Source organism: Chiloscyllium punctatum, chromosome 7 (genome assembly GCF_047496795.1).
Source record: "Chiloscyllium punctatum isolate Juve2018m chromosome 7, sChiPun1.3, whole genome shotgun sequence".
Taxonomy (NCBI): Eukaryota; Metazoa; Chordata; class Chondrichthyes; order Orectolobiformes; family Hemiscylliidae; genus Chiloscyllium; species Chiloscyllium punctatum.
In genome coordinates, this window is record NC_092745.1 from 45,620,157 (window position 1) to 45,636,400 (window position 16,244).

Here is a 16,244-nt window from a genome sequence, read left to right on the forward strand (position 1 = left end):
TGCTGCAACATTCACTGAGTTCATGACTAAGCTGATAGTCAAATTCATTTTCCTGCCTTATTTCATAATCCTTGATTCCCTTCGTAATTAAAGATCTGTCTATCTCACCCTTGTATACACTTTACCACTGAGAGCTGTTGAGGCTTGGTTAAGAATTCCACAGGTTGAGAGAAAATTGCCTCCTCGTCTATGTTCTTGTGTTCACTTGGCTCTCCCTTTTCCTTTTACTATATTTTTTTAAAAAGTTCTGAATGTACTTTTTTTGATATACTGTTTCTTTATTGGTACTCAGTTTATTTCCACGCATTTTTTTCAGTCATCATTTGTTGCCTTAAATTCCGGATTAAGGATTAAGTTCTGGCTGTGTCAGTTAGGCTGTAATAGGATGAGGTTTCTGAAAGGGCTAGCAATAAAAGTCAGAGACCATAGTATAAAAGTAGGCCATTTAGCCCATCGAGCCTGCAGTGCTATTTCATGGGATCATAGCTGATCTGATAATCCTCGACTCTACTTTCCTACCTTTTTACCATAACCCTTGATTCCCTTAAAGATTAAGTATATGTATATCTCAACTTTAAATATGCTTGTGTTGCTAAACAAAGAGACCTTGGAGCGCAGGTTCACAGCTCCTTGAAAGTGGAGTTGCGGGTAGATAGGATAGTGAAGAAGGCGTTTGTATGCTTTCCTTCATTGGTCAGAGTATTGAGTACAATTGTTGGGAGGTCATGTTGTGACTGTACAGGACATTGGTTAGGCCAATTTTGGAATATTATGTGCAATTCTGATCTCTTTCCTATCAGAAAGATGTTGTGAAACTTGAAAGAGTTCAGAAAAGATTACAAAGATGTTACCAGGGTTGGAGGATTTGAGCTATAGGGAGAAGCTGAATAGGCTGGGGTTGTTTTCCCTGCAATGTCGGAGGCTGAGGGGTGACCTTATGCAGGTTAATAAAATCATGAGGGGCATGGATAGGGTAAATAGGCAAAGTCTCTTCCCTGGGGTGGGTGAGTCCAGAACTAGAGGACATAGGTTTTAGGATGAAAGGGAAAAGATATAAAAGACACCTAAGGGGCAACGTTTTCATGCGGATACATGTATGGAATGAGCTGCCAGAGGAAGTGGTGGAGGCTGGTACAGTTGCAACATTTAAAAGGCATCTGGATGGGTATATGAATAGGAAGGGTTTGGAGGGATATGGGCCAAGTGCTGGCAGGTGGGACTAGATTGGTTTGGGATATCTGGTCGGCATGGACGAGTTGGACGGAAGGGTCTGTTTCTGTGCTGTACATCTCTATGACTCTAACGACCTAGCCTCAAAAGCCATCTGTGGTATTGACATATTCATTACCTTCTGAGAGAAGGAATTCCTCCTTATCTCTGCCCTAAATGGGCAACCCCTTATTCTGAGATTGCTCACTCTAGTCGTAGACTTCACTCAAGGGGAAACAACCCCTCTGCATCTACCTTGTCAAGTCCCCTAAGAATCTTAAATGTATCAAGAAGGACACTTCTCATTCTTCTGAACTCCAGTCAGTACAGGTCTAATCTCTCCTCATAAGACTGTCCCACCATATCTGGGATAAACCTAGTGAATCTGCAGTAGATTATCCCGAATACCAGTATGTTTTCCCTTAGATAAGGGGACCAAAATTGTTCACAGATTCCAGCTGTGTTGTGACTAGGGCCTTTTATAATTTTAGCAAGACATCCCTTTTTTTTCACTTACTCCATTTGTTTTGAAATAATGGCGAAAATTTCATTTGTATTTCCTATTACTTGATGAGTTTGTGTTAGCTTTTTGTGATTTATGCATGAATCCTGATTTGCTGTAGCTATCTGGAGACCTCTATTTAACTCATATTCAATTCCTCCACTCTCCTCACATTCTTCACATGATATTCCATCTGTCAAGTTTTGCCCATTCACTTAAACCTATCTCCTTCTGCAGCCAATATGAGTCATCCTGAACACTTGGCTTTCACTTTCTTCTTCCAAGTCATTAATATATAAAAATACATATTGATTGCTGTGGCACTCAACTTTTTACAAGTTGCCAACCTGAAAATGTCACCCTTATCCAACCTCTGTCTTCTGTTAGTTAGCCAATCCTACATCTATGCTATTCTTACTAATGCAGTCTTAAGATGTGGAAATCACTACTGGGCCAGCATTTATTGTCCATCGCTAGTTGTCTTTGAGAAGATTCTGGTAAGTTGCCTTCTTGAACCATTGCAGTTCTTGTCTTATAGGTAGATCCGCAATGCTATTTGGGAAGATTCCCAGGATTTTGACCCAATGACATTGAAGGAACAGCAATAGATTTCCAAGTCAGGATGTTGAGTGACGGAGGGAATTGGTAGATGGCAGTGTTCCTATGTGTCTTGCTGTCTTTCTAGATGGCTGTGGTCATGGATTTGGAAGGTGCTATCTAAGGAGCTACAGTGCATTTTGAAGATGGTACACACTGCTGCTTCTTAAACATCAGTGGTGAAGGAAGTGGATGTTTGTGGATGTGGTACCAATCAAATGGACTGCTAGGTTGTAGGGTTCATCTTCTCAAATATTGGTGGAACTATAATTATCCAGGCAGCTGGGAAGTATTCAATCACACTACTGACTTGTGCCTGCTGGAAAGGCTTTGAGGCACCAGGAGATGAGTTACTTACTGCAGAAATCCTAGCCTCTGACCTGCTGTAGTAGCTATTCTATGTATATAGATAGTGCTGTTCAATTTCTATTTAATGGTAATACCTAGGATGTTAACAGCAGGGGATTCAGTGATGATAATAGCATTATCCATGAGGTGTTTTGGTCAGTTTTCTCTTCTTGGAGGTGGTCATTGCTTGGCTTTTAAATGGCATGAATGTTACTTGCCACTTTTCAGCCCAAGCCTGAATATTGTCCCAGTCTTGCTGCATTTGGACATGGACTATTTCAGTTACCTGAGGAATCACAAATGGTGTTGCAATCATCAGCAAACATTCCCGCTTCTGACCTTATGATGGAGGTCATTGGTCAAGCTGAAGATGGACCTCAGACACTATCCTGAAGAACTTCTGTGGAGACATCCTGAAGCTGAGATGACAGTCCTCCAACAAACACAATCATCTTCATATATGCTAGGTATGACTCCAGCTAGTGGAAAGTTTTTCCCATTGATTCCAGTTTAGCATAGACTTCTTTGATGCCACATTCGGTCAAGTGCAGCTTTGATGTCAGGGACAGTTATTCTTACCTCTCTTCACATTTGGAATTCAGCTCACTTGTCTATTTGAACCAAGACTGGGGAAGATACCAAACAAGTATTTTGCATCAGTATTTACTGTGGAAAAGGGTATGGAAGATATAGAGTGTAGGGAAATAGATGGTGCCATCTTGAAAAATGTCCATATTACAGAGGAGGAAGCGTTGAATGTCTTGAAATGCATGAAGGTGGATAAATCCCCCGGACCTGATCAGAAGCCCTAGAACTCTGTGGGAGGCTAGGGAAGTGATTGCTGGGCCCTTTGTTGAAATATTTGTAACTTTGATAGTCACAGGTGAGGTGCTGAAAGACTAGAGGTTGGCTAATGTGGTGCCACTATTAAAGGAAGGTGGTAAGGATAAGCCAGGGAACTGTAGACTAGTGAGCTTGACATCGGTGGTGGGCAAGGTGTTGGAGGGAATCCTGAGGACAGGATGTACATGTATTTGGAAAGGCAAGGACTGATTAGGGATAGTCAACATGGCTTTGTGCGTGGGAAATCATGTCTCACAAACTTGATTGAGTTTTTTGAAGAAGTAACAAAGAGGATTGATGAGGGCAGAGCGGTAGATGTGATCTATATGGACTTCAGTAAGGTGTTTGACAAGGTTCCCCATGGGAGACTGATTAGCAAGGTTAGATCTCACGGAATACAGGGAGAACTAACCATTTGGATACAGAACTGGCTCAAAGGTAGAAGACAGAGGGTGGTGGTGGAGAGTTATTTTTCAGACTGGAGGCCTGTGACCAGTGGAGTGCCACAAGGATCGGTGCTGGGTCCACTACTTTTGTCATTTATATAAATGATTTGGATGTGAGCATAAGAGGTGTAGTTAGTAAGTTTGCAGATGACACCAAAATTGGAGGTGTAGTGGACAGTGAAGAGGGTTACCTCAGATGACAACAGGATCTTGACCAGATTGGCCAATGGACTGAGAAGTGGCAGATGGAGTTTAATTCAGATAAATGTGAGGTGCTGCATTTTGAGAAAGCAAATCTTGGCAGGATTTATACACTTAATGGTAAAGTCCTAGGGAGTGTTGCTGAACAAAGAGACCTTGGAGTGCAGGTTCACAGCTCCTTGAAAGTCTCAGGTAGATAGGATAATGAAGAAGGCGTTTAGTATGTTTCCTTTATTGGTCAGAGTATTGAGTACAGGAGTTGGGCATCATGTTGTGGCTTTACAGGACATTGGTTAGGCCACTGTTGGAATATTGCATGCAGTTCTGGACTTCTTCCTATTGGAAAGGTGTTGTGAAACTTGACAGGGTTCAGAAAAGATTTACAAGGATGTTTCCAGGGTTGGAGGATTTGTACTATAGGGCGAGGCTGAACAGGCTGTGGCTGTTTTCCCTGGAGCGCCGGAGGTGGAAGGGTGACCTTATAGAGGTTTACAAAATTATGAGGGGCACGGATAGGGTAAATAGGCAAAATCTTTTTGCTGTGGTGGGGGAGTTTGGAACTAGAGGGCATAGGTTTAGGGTGAGAGGGAAAGATATAAAAGGGACCGAAGGGACAACTTTTTCATACCGAGGGTGATACATGTATGGAATGAGCTGCCAGAGGATGTGGTGGAGGCTGGTACAATTGCAACATTTAAGAGGTTTTTGGATGGGTATATGAATAGGAAGGGTTTGGAGGGATATGGGCCGGGTGCTGGCAGGTGGGACTAGATTGGTTTGGACGAATTGGACCAAAGGGTCTGTTTCCCTGCTGTACATCTCTTAGACTCTATAACTCTAGGTCAGGAGCTGAGCGACCCTGGCAGAGGTTGGGCATTAGTGAACAGATTATTAATGAACAAGGGATGATTGGTAGCACTGTTGATAGCACCTTCCAACACTTTACTGATGATGGAGAGTAGACAGATATGGCTGTAATTGGCCGGGTTGGAATTGTCCTCCTTTTTGTGTACAGGTCATAGGTGGGCAATTTTCCACATGGTTAGGTAGATGCCAATGTTGTAACTGTATTGGAACAGCTTAGCTAGAGTTGTGAAAGGTCTGTAACACAACTTTTCAACACTCTTGCCAGAATGTTGTCAGGGCCCGTTGCCTCCAAATGGTATCACGTGGAGTGAATCAAATCAGTTGTAGACTAACAACTGTGACACTGGGGACCACTGGAGCAGGCTGAGATGGATCATCTACTTTGCATTTCTAGCTGTAGATTGTTGTGAATGCTTCAGCCTTATAATTTGCACTGATGTGTTGGACTCTTCTCTCTCACACACCCCCAGTAATGAATTGGCTTATTGTCCACCACCATTCACGACTATATGTTGGAAGGCTGCAGAGTTTAGATCAGATCTGTAGGTTGTGGAATCACTTAACTCAGTGTGTCATTTGCTGTGTGTGTTGTTTGGCACACGATTAGTGCTGTTGTGTAGGTTCACTAGGTCGAGCCAGTGCTGCTCCTGCCCTCCTGCACTGTCCTTGTTTGAACCAGGATTCATTACCTGGCTTGAGGGTAATGGTAAAATAGGGCATATGCTGGACCATGACGTTGCAGATTGTGTCGGAGTATGATTCTGCTGCTGCTGCCGATCCACAGTGCCTCATGGGTGCCCTACTTTGATTTGTAAGAACTGTTCAAAATCCATCCCATTTAGCTCTGTGATAGTGCCATTTGTGAGCTATTCCCAGTGATAGGGTTGGGGGGGGTGGATCTTAACAAGCAGAAACCAAGGAACAAGAGAAGGCTGCTTATCTCTTTAAGTCTGCTTCACCATTCAGTAAGATTGTGGCTGATCTGATTTTAACCTCAACTGTACATTCCTGCATATCTCCAATAATCTTTCATCCCCTTGATAATCAAGAATCTGATTACTTCTCTGTCAAAAATATTTGAAGATTCTGCACCCACTACCTTTTGAGGAAGGGAGTTCCAAAGACCATCAAACCTCTGAGAGAAAAAACTGTTTCCTCACTCTGCTTTAAATGGGTGACCCCTTATTTTTAAACTATGACCCCTATTTCTAGATTCTTTCACAACAGGAAACATCCTTTCCACATCCACCCAGTCAAAACCTCTCAGTATCTTGTATGTTTTAATGAAGTCACCTCTGATTCTTCCAAATTCTAGAGGATACAGGTCTAGCTTTTCCTCACAAGGCAATCTACTTATTCCAGATGTTCGTCTAGTAAACTTTCTCTGAATTGCTTCCAATGTGTTAATATCCTTTCCATAAATGCAGTGACAATATTGTATATAGTACTCCAGATGCAATTGCACAAATTCTCTGTATTATTGAAGCATTACCTCCTTACTCTTGCATTCAGTTCCCCTCACAATAAACCATTACATTTTATTATCTTTCCTAATTACTTGCTGTACCTTCATAGTAAACTTGTGTGATTCATGCCAGAGGGGATCCTGATCTCTCTCCATGTCAAAGCTCTGCAACCTCTCACCATTTGAATAATATGCTTCTTCTTTGTTCTTTGTGCTAAAATTCACAATTTTGCACTTGGCCAAGTTATACTACATCTGTAGGACATTTGCTCACTCGTCTAATCTATCTACGTTCATTATTGGGCTATGTCCTCTTCTCAACTCACTTTCTACCTATCTTTGTGCCATTCTTTTGTCCCTTCATCCAAATCATTACATAAATTGTTAAGAGTTGAAGTCCCAGTACTGACCTCTGCGACACACCACTTGTGGTATTCTGCAAGCCTGTAACAGACCCATTTCTTCTTCTCTGCTTCCTGTTAGCCAGGCATTCTGGTGACCTTGCCAAAAGTCATGTCCAATATCATGAGCTTTTATTTTTTGTCATAACTTTTGATGTGGTATCTTACCAAATGCCTTCTGGAAATCCAAATACAATACACCCATTGGTTTCCCCTTTATTCACAATGCATAGCTTTCTCAAAGAGCTCCAATAAGTTAGTTCAACGTGATTTCCTTTAACAAATCCCTGCCTGATTACCTTGAACTGATCAAAGTGCCCTGTTATAACTTGTCTAATGTTTTCTTTATGACAAGTATTGAGCTAACTGATCTGTAGTTTCCTGCTAATATTTTGTTTAATTAACAGAGGCATTCCACTACTCTTCCCTAGTTTTCTGTCCTTCCTAAATGTCACATACCCTTCGATATTCAGGTGCCAATCTGGGCATCCTGCAGCCACATCTCCGTTATGGCCACTAGAGCATACTTATTTTTCTTAATTTGTACGACTAGTTCATCTGTTTTGTTTTGAATGTTATGTGTACTCAAATTAAGTCCCTTAAGTTTTGTCATCTTATCATTTTTGTAGCCTCTTGTATTATTTGTTGATTTACTCTTACATCTGCATTCTCTCCTTTCTTGTCCTTGCCTGTTTATTGTTTCCCTCATTAACCCCTTCCTGTGTTGCATTTTCCCCATTCTGGTTTACCGCAACTGCTCAGATTTGAGCCATTGGCCCTGCAAGGACTGTTTGGTGATCATTCTTACCGATACTGTCATGTATGCATCTGTGGTAGGCAGAGGTCAAGTATGTTTTGCCCTCTTGTTGGTTCCCTTACCACCTACCACAATCCCAGTCCAGCAACTATGTCCTTTAGGACTCAGTTGGCTTGATCAGTACCATTCCCTGCCCACTGCCCCACCAAGAGTACATTCTGTACCTTTGCCACCCACAATGCATCCTGCAAGTGGTGCTCAACATAGGAGAGTACTGAAGTACAAAATATTAAACTGGGACAGTGAGATTAAAAAGGTGTATAGCACCTTACATGATTTCAGGCCATCACAAAATTCTACCACCTGATCAGCACTATACTGGCACTGTTGGTTGAAGGTTGTACTATTGCTCAGGGGAAAGGAATTATTTATATAGAGGGTGAGCTATGAGGACAATTTTCCATGATTGAATGTTTCTTAATGTACATGCGCTAAGCGGAATGATTTGCATTTACTGAATAAGTGAGAATTAGGGGTTATTCTCTGCCTATGCATTATGTATGATAGTTTTCATTTTATCTAAATGACCAACATTCCAACTAGCTGAATGAAATTTCTGCCCTGATCCTGTGTTCATCATTCAGCAGCTGAAAATGTGTTTGCTGGAAAAGCGCAGCAGGTCAGGCAGCATCCAAGGAACAGGAGAATCAACGTTTCGGGCATCAGCCCTTCTTCAGGAATTCCTGAAGAAGGGCTGATGCCCGAAACGTCGCTTCTCCTGTTCCTTGGATGCTGCCTGACCTGCTGCGCTTTTCCAGCAACACATTTTCAGCTCTGATCACCAGCATCTGCAGTCCTCACTTTCTCTTCATCATTCAGCAGACTGGATTACATTTGCTGACTGAATTTAAACCTGTATTGATGTTGGTGTGGTGGTAATGACATTGCACAAAGGTTAGGTTTGTTTTTTAATTTATTAGTCTTGGTTTGTTTCAACCCAACAGTATTGCCTCACAGTGAACCTTCGCCCAGGAAAGGAGAAAGGGACAGAAGACCTGCTGGAAAAGGTACAAACCAAACACGGCTTAAAATTTAAACCAAAAGAACTGCGGATGCTGTAAATCTGAAACATAAGTGGAAATTGCTGGAAAAGCTCAGCATGTCTGGAGGCATCTGTGAAGCGAAATGAGAGTTAACGTTTCCAAATCCAAAACATTAATTCTGATTTCTCATCACAAATGCTGCCAGACCTGCTAAGCTTTTCCAGCAATTTCTATTTTTGTTGTTGGTGCTTAGAATTTATCCAGTTGCTTTAAATCAACTTTATGCCAAAGGGAAATTTTATAAATGATGCAGCTATAAACCAACTTGCGGCAAATCAAACTTTCTAAGCTCTTGGAATTCACAGAGGACAGTAATGTGTTGAGCCTCCCCAAAACTGTGTATTGGAAAGTGGGAGTCTGGTGTCATACGTCACTTGGCTAGTGTGCTGGAAGTCAAGCCCTGCTATTCTTGGGGTTGTCACAAAGGTTAAAGGCAGACACGAAAAGAATTCTGAAGGGTCACTGGCACCGAAACATTAACTCTGCTTTCTCTCCACAGATGCTGCCAGACCTGCTGAGTGGTTCCAGCAATTTCTGTTTTCGTTTCTGATTTCCAGTGTGCATAATTCTTTCAGGCTTCTTTTGACAAAGATAACATTGAGAGAGAAAAACTGGAAAGGCAGTCCAATAGTCTTTGTCCAAAGGGTTCACTGAGATTATCCTTCTGGCTTGCTGCTTGTCAATCCCATCCTCTCTAAGTGTTTTTCACTTCCTTGCAGAGGCACCTGGTTCACAACTTATAAGGTCTTTGACTTTTTGGTTAAAATCAACAGCTTACAGCGATTGGTGAGGGAAGCTAAACTGGCTTTCTTCACATTTTAGTTCTTTTAACTGCAGAGGCAAAGATAGTACCTTTATTATTGGAGGTCTGAAGGCTTCTCCCTGTCTTGTTCACACCCACAAGCTGTTCAGCCATTTGGAATCCAATCACATCATGTTGGCAGGCAGAAAGCTTTAGTCATCGATAACTGGTCATCACTCTTCAAATCAATCAACTACATGTTAATGGCCAAATTTCATTTTGTATAGACTCCCTGGCTACAGCTGATTTGCAGCTAAACTTGTCCCACTGGTTGAACAAACAACGGTGTAAACAGCACTTACAATGAGTGCTGGAAGCTTGTTTTTAAAAAGTGCAGCAATTTCCAGTGCAGCAATTGGTCATCTTGTCCAATGCCCCATCCCTCATAACAGCAGTGTTCCTTCTCCCTAATCTGCAACAGTTGGGGAAGGATAGGCCAGGTGTACAGCTATCCCCTCTTGGTCTGGAGGAAGCCAGGTTCAAATATATTACATGTCTGGCAGCATCTGTGGCAGGAGAAACGGTTAATATTTTGAGTCTGGTATGACCTTTCTTCAGAATTGAAAGGCATGGTAAATGCTTCTGTTGTACTTTTGACAAAGACAGAGGAGGAACAAGGAGGCAGATGTAGAGGCTCAGTACAAAAGACAAAGGAGTTCTTAGTGTTGGTGAAAGAAAAAGAGATGCAAAATCAGTGGGAATTACAATGTGAAAGAGAGATCCTCTCCACTAAGAACAAATTAAATAAATGACAAACAAAAGAAGAATGGTGAGGGGTGTGCAGTGAAGAAACTAAGAAAAAATGGAGAACAGACATAACACAGCCAGTTTCTGAACTTACTGAATTCAATATTGAGACTTCAAGTTAGTGAAGTGCCGAAAGCAGAACACAACATATTGTTCCTTGAGCTTGCATTGTGCCTCAGTGTGACATTGCAGCAAGCCTAGGGTATAGTTGTTAACGTAAGAGAAGGTAGTCAATGAAATAGAAAGTAAATGGGAGATTAGGATCGTTCCTGCAGATGAAGTGAAAGTGTTCTGGAAAGCAGTCACTCAATCTGCATTTGGTAAGGGAGTCAGCATTGAGCAGAATTATATTGTCTTGGTTTAAGGCTGTTAGGTTCTTTTCAATTGGTTCAATCTGGTTTTGGTTTTCACAAAGAGTAATAAAATGTGTATGTGGGTCTTGCGGCACAGTGGTAGTGTCCCTGGCCAGAAGGTCCATGTTCAAGTCCTACTTGCCATCAGGTGTCATGTCTGAACAGGTTGGTTTAAAATAATTATCAAAATGTATTCAAAGAAAATCTAGCCAGGTGGAGAACTGAGTATTTGACTGGAGTAACAAGCTCTGTGGATGCGAACTGAAGAAGCTGTTCCAAAATTTATTGGTCTGTGTACGTGGTTCATAAATTAACGCAAATCACAATGAGAGGTAATGCATTTGTCGTGGGTAAACAAGACGAAGGAATATCTAATAGATAGAGTGGCAAAAAAGGATGGAGGAAGGAAAAGATCCTCAAGTATACGCACACAGATGCCTGAAGAAAGCAGGATAGGTATATAAGCTGGTTAAAAACCCACGTGGGATACTCTCTGGTCATTGCATAATACAGGAAGGATGTGATGACTCACAAAAGAGGGCAGAGGCAATTTACAAGAATGTTTCCAGGAGTGGTGAATCTGAGTTGAGTTTGGGTAAGCTGGGGGTTGTCTTTGGAACAAAGGATTTAAGTGTATGAAAATAGAGGCGCCTAAGTTAAGTTAAAATGAAGGACCCATTTTCCTTAAAGTCAGTACCTGAGGAAAATAGATTTAAAACACTTGACGGAAGTATTAAAGCAGTGTTGATTGTTTTTTAATCCCACCCAGTCTGTTGGGATTTAGAACTGATTGCTGGAAAAGAACATGGTAGAGGCAGAAACTCTCATTGCATTTAAAGTTACCTCGACTTCTACTTGAAGTGGCATAATTGAATGGTCCTATTGTGGAAAGTGGGACGAGGCTGGGTAGTTCTTGAACAGAAGGCACAGACACGATGCATGAATAGTTTCCGTCTGCATCATAACCTTTCTACGTTCTATGCTGCATTATTGCGGAGGAAATTTCCTGCACTGGGTTTGCTCCTGAACTTGCCAAATCCCAATCTGCACAGAAAATTTATGAGCTTTTTAAAAAAAATTCTCATTGCTGAATTTTTAAGGTCTGGTTGTCATTGGTTTGCAAAGTCTCCTGGTTCAAAATAGCAACGTTTTTAGAATTATATGCAGGTTTTTAATAATTTTAGTCCGTGTTTGAGTTGCAGCCAGTACGGGTGTAGTTCAGTGCTCAGATACTACTAACAGTGAGCTCCTGCAATGGTGTCAGTACTCAACTGTCCCATGCTGGGGGATATTGGTCGTGATTTTGCTGCTGGCATATTCCACACATTGGTACTGATTTACTGAACGTAGTGCAAAGTGAAATTTCAGCAACTGTAGGGGGTGGCACGGTGGCTAGCACTGCTGCCTCACAGCACCAGAGACCCGGGTTCAATTCCCGCCTCAGGCGACTGACTGTGTGGAGTTTGCACATTCTCCCCGTGTCTGCGTGGGTTTCCTCCGGGTACTCCGGTTTCCTCCCACAGTCCAAAAACGTGCAGGTTAGGTGAATTGGCCATGCTAAATTGCCCGTAGTGCTAGGAGTAGGGGTAAATGTAGGGGAATGGGTCTGGGTGGGTTGCGCTTCAGCGGGTCGGTGTGGACTTGTTGGGCCGAAGGGCCTGTTTCCACACTGTGAGTAATCTAATCTAATCTAAACAGTCAGTGATTTTTCTATCTTTTTCATTCCTCCACAGGCACCACAGATGCCTCGAACAAGAAAGTGGCCTTGATTATGGCGCTTGTAGTCATGGTTTGTTTAATAATGTTCCTCTTTGTGAGGAATGAATCGCCAGCTGTGACAGTGGGGGAAGCAACGGCACTGACGGCCTTTTCAAGCCAATTTGATCAGGTTGAAGCACTGTTTAATGGTCAGCAGCCAGTGTTGTGGAGGAGAAGCAAGATCACCCTGCGCAACCATATCAATCTGACCCGGCACATGAAACCTGCCATCCTGATGTTCGCAGCTGCGTGGAACGGAGAGCAGACCATGAGGTGCCTCGCTAACCAGATTGCTGGAGCTTATACCTCGGCCCTCAATGCCACCTCCGCAGTGGAAATTGATGCTTCCGACAGAAGTAGGCAGAATAGTGATGCTGTGAAGCTAGAGGTGGACACATTGCTCTCATCTGGATTTGAGAAAGGCAGCAAGGCAGCAGTGGTTCACCATTTCCAGGACCTGCCCCCGCCCTCCACCCTGATATTCTACAAGTATTGTGACCACGAGAACGCAGCCTACAAAGATGTCGCCCTGTTGATCACCATCCTGCTGGACGAGGAGATGCTGCCTGCAGGTGTTAGCCTGGGAGCCGTGGAAGTGAAAGTCCGCGATTTTCTGAAGCGGAAGTTCGCTGCCTCTCAAGGAAGAGAGGGAATGGACACGGACAAGCTGAGTGGACTGTGGAGTCGCATCGCGCACGTTGTGCTCCCGGTGGTGCCTGTGCGTGAGATTGAAGAGAGGGGCTGCAAAGAAGATGGGCAGTGATCTGGGGAAAGGGTGAAGTTTAGCCACCTGCACTAATTTCCCCTCTTCTCTGCATCTCCCACACCATTATACTTAGCTGTCCCAAGTGTGTTTTTCTAGCCTCCTTGAATAATAATGGGTGAAAGATCATATCTTAAATCAGGGTATCTTTCACCCACTCGGAAGAACAAACCTCCTTTATTTGTCAATTGACCTGCTTTGTGGAAATTTGAAAATCGAACATACCAGCAAAATATTTTTTAATATGTTGCCAAATGAAATTTTAGTAAAATATTGATGCCTGGATATCTTGAGACACTCTGTGCTCATCATCTATCTTCCCCTTTAGTTTCTTAATGTGCTGTTTAGCATGAAGTGCCATTAGCTGAACTCAGGTGATTTCTTAGTAGCATCTTTGTGAGGGAACCTTGACATCATAATGAGCAACGTCCTTCTCTTTTTTTGTTTCATTGAGGCACAGATTCCAAATGCTGTGATCAATAGCCCACTTTACAACATCAAATCATTATCCATACTCCCACCCTCAAACGGGCTTCTGATCTTGGCTGTGTTGGCAAGTTAAAAATAACAGCTGGATCCAAGCATTGAGCATGAGTTGAGCACTGATTGCCAGTGAGATAACAGACTTGGAACCCCGTGGAGGATTTAGAGTGGGCCAACCACTGTTTGGCTTGGGCATTATGGCTGCCCAAGAAAAAGGATGCCAAGTTATTTGGGGAAAGTTCTCCCCTGCCACTGGCAGCAGAAACAGCCAGCGTACACTGGCGGCTCAAATTTGGAGTATGTCCCTGGGTCAGATTGACTTGGATGCCGATTGTATTTGGGACTGTTCAGCAACTACTGCCATTAAACTTTTGTCAGTTCAGTTATACAGGCATCTGAAGGGAAATATGTAATACTATCCAAGTGTAAAGCTGATGCCATCGATTGACCACCTTTACTGAGAAAACCCAGTTTTCTGTTTCCTTGAAGTTGAAAGATGTGCAAATCAAGCAATCCCTGAAAGATGTGTTTGATTACTCGTGATAATTCTTACTCCAAAGCAGAGAGCTGTCGTCTTTGAACCAAATCTTGATCTCGTATTTTTTTTTGTCATGTGACCTTTGGTCACTTGGATGCATGTTTTGTTTGCGTTGGGTGGTACAGACTAGGAATGATTTTTATTTTTGAACCACACTAATTAGTGATATAATCCAGAGACAATCGATGCATGACTAGTTACTATTCTACCCACTTCCAAGGGAAAGGTGGTAGCTTCACAGTCAGATTTGTTGCTGTATTGTGATTGCGTCCCTTTGTTTGGTCTTGTGTTATGTCATACTGGAACCAGCATCGACTTTTGTTGCTTTTTTTTCTGTTCCAGCTAATCAACTGCTGAAAAAAAGTGACAAAAACAATGCTAAATCTGCACAATTTATTTAATACATGTAGCGGTTGAAGAAAGTTGAACAGATCTAAACTTACAAAATCGAATGAAAACATACTGGCTGTGCTACTCAATTTAGGAAAAGTGTCTATTGCAACTCCTTTCTGCTAACTTTGTCCCTCAAATTGAACAGCTCCTCTCCCATACAATTAGGAATAACTCTCTGTTTAGGAAAAACATTCTCAACAGAACTGTATTTCACTAGAAATGCAATTATGGTTGAGTAGTAAAGATTCTTGGACCTTATTTATGTCAATGTTGTGCTACAATGTCCATAGTAGAACATTATGCTCACAGAGTTCCCTAATCGTTTTTAAAAAAAGAGAGAATTCACATTGACAACACTTCCGTACTTTTGGTAAGGTTAAGCAAAATATTATGGTAGAGTAACCCTTTCCAATACTGATTCTGTTCAGAATAGTGGGAACCCAGTTATGGTTATTCCATTCACAAAGTGGGAGGGGGGGGGGTTAGCTTTTCCTCTGTTCCTGATAGAGGCCCAATATTAAACTTAGACTACAGTGAATGAGCCATTCCTGTAGGATGTTTTATTTAATTATAGGCTTTACTACTTGTCTTGTTTCTTGTTGTCAAGCCTATTTTCTGCAGTAGAACAAATGGGAAATCAATGTAACTTCCTTATCGGTAAAAGAGCATTTGAGAAATTTGCTTCTCATAGCCTTGCAGGTGTAGGTATTGGGAACGTAACCAACTGTGAGAGCTGTATGCACCATGCAATACCTGTTGGCTGCTGCTGTGGTATTTCCTAAACGTGTACCTTTTAATTGCTCAATTAAAAAAAAGCTTTAAAATTTAAAGATACTGAAAATGAAAGCACAAAGGGTAGAAACACATACTTTACATGTTGTTTCAGTTCCACAGTACACTTTATCCAGGAGGATCACAGATACGTGCAGCAGGCCGATCGGTGCCTGAAAAAGGAAAGTGGATTTAACTGCGATTCCACCAAAATATTCTCTTTCAGCAATACTTCAAAAACCTGTGCGTTGCTTTGGGGTGTCCAGAGGTCATGAAAGACACTACACAAATGCAAATTCTTTTTGAATTGATTTAAGAGCTCAGCATTTCTGATATTGCCTGTTCACACTAATGTACAAGTCAATGACTTGGGTGCTTTGATTATGCAAGTTTTTTTTTAAAAGAATGTTTTGACTTTCACATTTCTATGGTCTCTCAACTAGGATTTATTTGTGACAATTTTGTGTCATGAGTTTCTTTTATGCTGTGAAGGAAAATTAAAAATTGTATATTTTTCAGACTAATTTTTCTCCATAAATTGAGCATTTACCTTGTCTGCTGAAACCTTTATTCCATTGTCCACCTTTCTACATAAATGTGTAGCCAGTTTCGGATTACTGCAGACTTTTATTTTTAGAAAGGATACCATCTGGTGGGGAGAAATGGCAGCATACCTTAAGGGAACGTTATCCCCACCGCTATCATCATCCAAGTTTGGGGCATCTGTCACTGCTCCTTTGTTGTTACTGAACCAAACTCCTGGAGCAGCTGACCTGGAGGCATCTTCAAGGCAACCAGGGATGGCCAATAGATATCGAACTTGCCAATGATGCTCACCTTCTAAAAATGAATTTTAATCAAAACGAAAAATGATGTGCTTAACAGTTTTTACTTATA

General features: G+C 41.9%; 1 protein-coding gene across 2 annotated transcripts in view; it reads left to right on the top strand.

The window, feature by feature from the left end:
* LOC140479619 (torsin-1A-interacting protein 2-like) overlaps nucleotides 1-15,871 on the top strand; it is a 29,525-nt gene extending 13,654 nt beyond the window's left edge. For both annotated transcript variants that reach the window (XM_072573487.1, XM_072573488.1), the window contains exons 7-8: nucleotides 8,641-8,703; nucleotides 12,375-15,871. In XM_072573487.1, the coding sequence (XP_072429588.1) occupies nucleotides 8,641-8,703; nucleotides 12,375-13,162 (851 nt within the window). In that variant the 3' untranslated portion in view covers nucleotides 13,163-15,871. The remainder of the gene's footprint in view (nucleotides 1-8,640; nucleotides 8,704-12,374) is intronic.
* The last annotated feature ends 373 nt before the right edge of the window (nucleotides 15,872-16,244 follow it).